At 42.4% G+C, this 6,497-nt stretch overlaps 1 protein-coding gene across 1 annotated transcript; it reads right to left on the reverse strand.

Moving 5' to 3' along the window:
• Positions 1-1,066: 1,066 nt before the first annotated feature.
• On the reverse strand, positions 1,067-5,666 carry LOC101779615 (NADH-cytochrome b5 reductase-like protein). Its single transcript, XM_004968326.2, has 13 exons — positions 5,414-5,666; positions 5,245-5,287; positions 4,423-4,498; positions 4,094-4,153; positions 3,609-3,659; positions 3,316-3,370; positions 3,026-3,096; positions 2,883-2,934; positions 2,624-2,701; positions 2,234-2,323; positions 2,037-2,150; positions 1,793-1,861; positions 1,067-1,482 (listed from the first exon to the last, which is right to left on the reverse strand). The coding sequence occupies exons 1-13, from the start codon at positions 5,531-5,533 to the stop codon at positions 1,426-1,428; spliced, it is 936 nt and encodes a 311-aa protein (XP_004968383.1). The 5' UTR covers positions 5,534-5,666; the 3' UTR covers positions 1,067-1,425.
• Positions 5,667-6,497: the final 831 nt, after the last annotated feature.

The raw sequence follows: 6,497 nt of genomic DNA on the forward strand, positions 1-6,497 counted from the left end.
ATGCCGAAGGATTAGGAAGGTTAGGGAGGTTTGTCTGCACTCTGAATTGACATCACGCAAAGAGTTAGTCTTAAACTATGACAAAACCATCAACTATCAACTAATCTATGGTTGCGCTACTTCAGACTTTAGGCTCTAATCTATTCAAGCGGGGACGAAAGATCAGCCCAGTGCATCAACCACGACAACTACTGAATATTGATGTACTCCCTCCGTTTTAAATTGTAGATCGTTTTGATTTTTCTTGATTCATAGATGTTTCTATGCATCTACATATAAGATCTAGAAAAACTAAAACGGCGTACAATTTGGGACGGAGGGATGGAGGGAACAGTAGGCAGTAATCAGCCAATGACATTCACTCATTGACGATTCTTAATTCACTGGCCATGGGCGTCCACGTCACTGCAGCAATCCACGTTAACGTTACCAGCTCTGCACATTGACGCAGCAACCACCCTCCCCTCTATGATCGGTCCATGACAAAAACAGAGTAAAACCTCAGCCTGTGCTTTTTGCATAACTCATTCCCTTGTTCTTCAGGAATTGTGGCGTGACCCGTGGCCAAAGCCCAAAAGAGCCGTGTGGCTAGCAGTTCAGCGGCAGAGGCGAACAGCAACAGACCAAAGCCTCTGCTATCCCGTCTGAACCGAGAATTACTCCTACGAATCTACGTTCACGACGGCCACCAACAATGAGTTCATAGATGCCACGGCACGTACGCACACGGCTGGTGGGGGAACCAGGCGAGGGCTGGGATGCTCGCGCTTTGCGGCCGCGCCGTCTCGGAGGGAGGCGAAGAGGCAGGTTGCCACGCTAGTGGCTGCCAGGCGACCACCCGTCGGCGTCTGGTCCCTCTCCGCCGGCAACGTCCGATCTCTCCAGAATCCAGACGCGGCGTGCGCGGTGCACATGACCAGGCCGAACTCAAACCCGGCGGCCTGCGGCCGACTGGCAGAGCGAAGCGAAGTCAAGCTGGAATATCTTGATCACAATGGGAAGGAAATCGCAAGCCTTCTCATGTAACTGCGCTAAATAACAAAAATTCTTGAATCGCAATGCAAGAGAAACAACTGCCGACTGCCGAGTAACAGAATCCGAGAGCTTTATCTGAACTGCCAAACAAAGTACGGGTTTTTCTTTACGTAAACATCGCAAGCACGCACAGGCTGAGCAAGCAGCGATGTGCCATCCGCACTCCGCAGCGCTGCCAGCCTGCCATCTTCAGCTCAATGCTCAACGTCCAGCTAACAGAAAACCTAGAATCCTCGAACGAACGAACATTATTCGGAGGAAGCAGGTCAAATTGTCAAAACTGTAATCCAGTTCATGAACCAAATGCCGCAGCGAAGGAAACCAAAGGTTCAGGTGTGTTTTATTCACTGCCGGCGCAGCAAAAGTATGTCAGCAGAATCTACTGTTCTCTCAGAACTTGTATACCATCTCTGCGGTGTATCCTAGATCCTTCAGAAGGCCGGAGAGCTGCACAACAAGGAGAAATCGAAACTGGGTTAACGAAATGATACCATGTTCACAAAATGAAATGGACAGTAGAAGGGTAAACGAAAGGCAATGCCAAACTAGTTCACGATCCAGGTGTTGATAGTTTCAGGGAACACTCCCTGGATCTATCTGGTCTTGGAAGGAAAAGGGGATATCAGTATGCTTAACAGTTATCCTACTTCCACAATCTTTTTTCAATTAAGAAACAATGAATTATAAGGTTTGCAGCTCACCATCAGTATCAGAAGTAATAACAATATAATATAAAAACTAAACAAATACACAATACCTCTCCCTGTGATCTATCCTTTGCCTTGTCTCCAGAGATGTGGTTCATCATTCCTGGTGGACCACAAACCTGGCCAAACAAAAACCACGAAACAGATGGCGTTTCTTAATAATCCAACAGTAACAATGAAATGAATAACATCAAGAAATGAAGATGGCATAGGAGATCATACAGATGAAACAATGTAACTTTGTTAAAACATAAATATTCAGAAGAAACACAAACATACAGATGAACCACTCACAAGAATTAGAGAATCCTCCCCTGGGCCTGGCAAACCTTTCAAAACCATGTCCTTGGATATAAAACCAACACCACCCCTCCAGTCGTTTGATGGCTTATCAACTGTATAGAACACCTGAGAGTATTCAAGGATAATGTCATGCTCAGGGGAAACAATTAATCCAGGTTCTGATGGAAACTAATCACTGCAATGCAAACCTTGAAGTTAGGATAGCTACTGGCAAGTCTATCCAATTCCCTTTTGAGCAAGATATCATCTGGCGATACGTTGGCATAAATTAAAGAGACCTAGATAAGAAAAATGAAGAAGCCAAACGAACACAAAATTAGAATCCATAAGGGAAAAACGTAATCCACAATAAAACTATTGCTGTTGAGAATATTTTTTGAAAATAAAGACGAATCAGATCTGGCCTCTGGCAGAATGCCTATCTGACAGACTGAGACATACTGCTATGTGAATATTGTTGAGGGGAAATGTTTTGTTTTGAGAGTTAAAACAAAACTTTCTCAGAAAGATGCCAAAGCACTGCTTAAATGCATGAGCAAATTTTGAAAAAGCTTCAGGCTTTTGTGATGAAAACTTACCTGAGTGTTGTCATCAGGATTTTTTAGGATAGCCCTTACAACCTGCAGCATCGGTGTTATACCAGTACCACCAGCAATCTGGAAAGCAAATATATACACACTATTTAGCAGCTACCGTATGAAATACATGAAAAAAATAAAAAAGGTGCATCCGGTGCTGAAAAATACATGAATAACTAACATAAATAATTCATCTGCCATTATCATTGTGGGGATGAATCAAAAGGTAGACTACTGGGTCAAATTCAGGCTATCTTACCATGCCAATCTGTTTTTTCATGTTCGGGCTATATCTGAGCTTTTCAATGGGCCTAACGAAAGCATAAAAAGTGCTTCAGCGATAAGAGGCAGTAGCATATAGAGTTAGCTAATGAAATTTAAAAAAATGTCATGTTTCTTTACCCTTTGACTTCAACAACATCTCCTGGCTTCAAACTTGCAAAATACTGGCTCATTTTCCCGTCAGGATAAACCTGTACATAGTAAAATTAGCAAAAATAAAGAAGCATAATATGCAAGGTATTGCCTACGAACAGAAATCAAATGCCAGAGGCCTCTATCCTACTATTCTGATTCCATTTTCAAGACCAACTTAAATTATTCCCTTTAAAAAGGACCAATTAAATTGGTATTACAGTGATCTACAGGACAATAAAAGTTTCTGGAATTTATACACTGGATTTTGTGGATACCTTGATCAATAGGTCAAAATATCCTTTAGAATCTGGATCAGAGATAGGCGTATACCTGCAGAAAACAGGACAATATGCTCATTTAAGTCTGATTGAAGAATAATACTATTTTGTGCACTTAACTACAAATATCCTATACTGGTGAACAGCTTGTGTTTGTGCTTATTCCTAGTTTGTGTTGATGCTTTACAAGAAATAAAGTTACAAGAGGATGTCCATGTTGAGGCACTTAAGACAGGCTAGTTGTATGCTGGACTCCACCATGCATTTGATTCAGTTAGCACAGAACTTACGGGCGAATAACAAATTTTCTTCTGCCCTCCACTTCCTCACCGATAGGAGCCCTGCAATGATTTCATTTCTAGGAAGTCAACACACAGGATAGAAACTAGCTCATGGTTATCAGGGTAAAGAAAAAGATGATGCTGTCAGGGAAACAGAGGGGAGGAAGTCTCAACAGACAGCTTCTAAAGTGTGTACAAATAGTCTCCACAAGGCAATCCAGCCCTCTCTACTCTCTAGATTGTAGTAAAGAAATTCAGCGAACATGAACAGACAGCAGGGAACATTAACCTTATTTGAGTAACACAAGTAACATTTTTCTTTGCACCACAACAATCATTAGTGAGAACAATGACTCAAACTAAGATAATAAATATCATCAGCACATATATAGAAGTTGAAAGGAAAAAAGCAAGATAAGCACGATTTCATTCAAATTTTATCCAAAGTGATTCTCCTAGCTAAGTAATTAAACCCTTGCAATCAGAGAAGATACCTTGTGATGAGACACGAGGCAACATCAAGGCCCAGCTTAGTATTTGGGTCAAATGAAAATCTGAAAGATCAGATTAAGCATAAGCCTAGCGTTAAGGAAAACAAACTTGATTAAACATAAATAAAGGAAAATTCACTAACATGATCATGGGAAAATGATGAATGCAATATTAACACTCAGAAATATAAAATTGCAATATACTATACAAGATTAAAAGAAATTAACGTGATTACTACAAGACCATCTATCCTGTGAAGTGTGAAACACCAAGATATGGAAGTAGCAAATATTCTACAATAGTGCAATCCAAGAAGTTCTGCAATGATTACCTGAATAACTGTGAGTTGTGGCTAACATTTGCCTTCTCTTGGAGCTTGAACTCTAACCACTTATCAGGGTTAAGTGCTGAAAGGCAAGATGAAATTCCATAGAAAATAAGCAATTAGCACAATGATCATGTAAGCATGAGAAAATCAAAATTCATACAGGCTATACTGAATCATCAAATTTTCATAACCATAGAACTGCTTCACATAAAAATGTCAAACTACAGGCCTAAGCTGGCATCCAGAATGAAGGATTCTTTCACTCTGCACCAACTAATGTAACAAAAGACTAACCCCAGCCGTGGATTCGGCGTGTAATCGGATCCTTTGTTTCTACCTATTAATACGATGACACGCAGTTATCCTGCATGTTCGAGAAAAATTCTGCACCAACTTTCTCGTGGTTATATATAATATGATTATATGAAGCAACCGCTCTCCTTACAACAACATGTGGGACATAAAAGACTACAACATGGTGACTAAACAATATGTCAGCTCAAAGACTATGCGCTAATGTACAGAGTCACCCCTTAACAATTCGACACTGGTATGTCTCTAGCAGCACATTTAGCCATCATCCAGAACAACAATCATCATGCTCAACTAGTGCTTGTAAGTTCTAACCCCAGGAGATACATAAAAAAAATGTTATGCACCATATTAGAAACAATGTGGAATCCAGGCGCAAACATCTTTTTCAGCTCACACAACCACACGCCAAAATGAACTAATTTCATATGCAGATACATGAAAAATTTGATCAAACCACACATCCACGAAACCTAGATCGGCGTAAATTAGGAGAGAAAGGGGACAGCTCACCAGCTTTCTCAGCAGCTTCCTCGCCCTTCTCCTCCATGTGCGCCTGCAACAACCATCCGGCACCGTGAGCCAAACAAAAAAAAATCATCCACGTTCATTCAGCGACTAGGGGCGGAGAGACGAAAAGGGGAAACGAAATGGAGACGAAGGGTAGTTCTCAGGTTCGTACGACGGCGGGGGGAGATGAGGCGTAGAACAGCGCGGCTCCACCGCAGGCGGCGGCGCCGGCGGCCAGTGGGGCCCGGCCGCGGTGGGCCCCGGCGAGCCTACGCAGCAGCAGCGCCGCCATGGCGATTGGCGAGGGAGGCGAGAGGGCTCGTCGAGTGATCCGATCTGATGGGAGCGGAAGCGGACCAGCGGGGGTTTTTCCACACACACTGGCGTGAGTTGCTTTGGTGGCGGTTTTACAGATGGCGGAATTAGAGGGGAGGCTGAGAGTGATGCCCCGGCGCTAAGTACTCGCTGATGCAACACAAGGTCAGGTCCACACTGATAGCAACTTCGGTTCGAGTAGCATTTTAAAACACTGTTTAGGAGAAGATTTTGGATTAAGTATAATTAAAAAAACCGATAGCCTAATTTACGAAGATACGATAGATTTATTTTGTGTAACGATCAGTACGTGTGTGGATACAAACCTAATAATCAGGAGCGGAACTAGTCATGGTCCCAGGGAGGCTCTTCTTCTTCCTCCCTCTTCCTTCCTCTTCTTTTTCCTCCGTTCTCTAAAAAATGGAGGGGGACTTAAGGGGCTCTATTATTTTTGGGGTGGTAGGGGGCTCGAGCCCCTCCCCCTCCTCCGACCCACTGCTGGATCTGCCGCTGCTAATAATATTGTCCCAAATACGATTATGTTTCACTCCTAACACAACTGTTTAGCCATTGCTTATCCTCTCTTTCCCACTTACTTAGATCTAGCCTTCTCATCACAATCGTCACCGCCACCTTTCTCTCTAACCTCACTCTTATTATTATGGATGTCACCTCTCTCTTGTTCCTCCGTGTCATCACATCACATTATCTCTTCATCGATATGGATCTAACTTGCTCACCACTTGTTTATCCGATGTTAACTTTCCAACTATAGATAACCAATCTTCCTATCTTAAACATCTATACCATCTCTTTCTACTTTTATTGTTGTGGATCTACTTTGCTCGTAGCTTCTCCACTACCAACCTTTTGACTATATGTAACAATTTCCCTATCTCAAATGATCCGCACTAAAAATAGAAATGGGCTTCCCATTTTTT

This window comes from Setaria italica, chromosome V (assembly GCF_000263155.2).
Source record: "Setaria italica strain Yugu1 chromosome V, Setaria_italica_v2.0, whole genome shotgun sequence".
Lineage (NCBI taxonomy): Eukaryota > Viridiplantae > Streptophyta > Magnoliopsida > Poales > Poaceae > Setaria > Setaria italica.

Coding starts and splice junctions, on each gene's coding strand:
- LOC101779615 (XM_004968326.2), bottom strand. CDS start 5,533: ATGGCGGCGCTGCTGCTGCGTAGGCTCGCCGGGGCCCACCGCGGCCGG. Junction 1,862..2,036: donor GGGAGGATTCTCTAATTCTT/GTGAGTGGTTCA, acceptor TTGTTTGGCCAG/GTTTGTGGTCCACCAGGAAT. Junction 1,483..1,792: donor AGGATAGATCACAGGGAGAG/GTATTGTGTATT, acceptor CTTGTTGTGCAG/CTCTCCGGCCTTCTGAAGGA.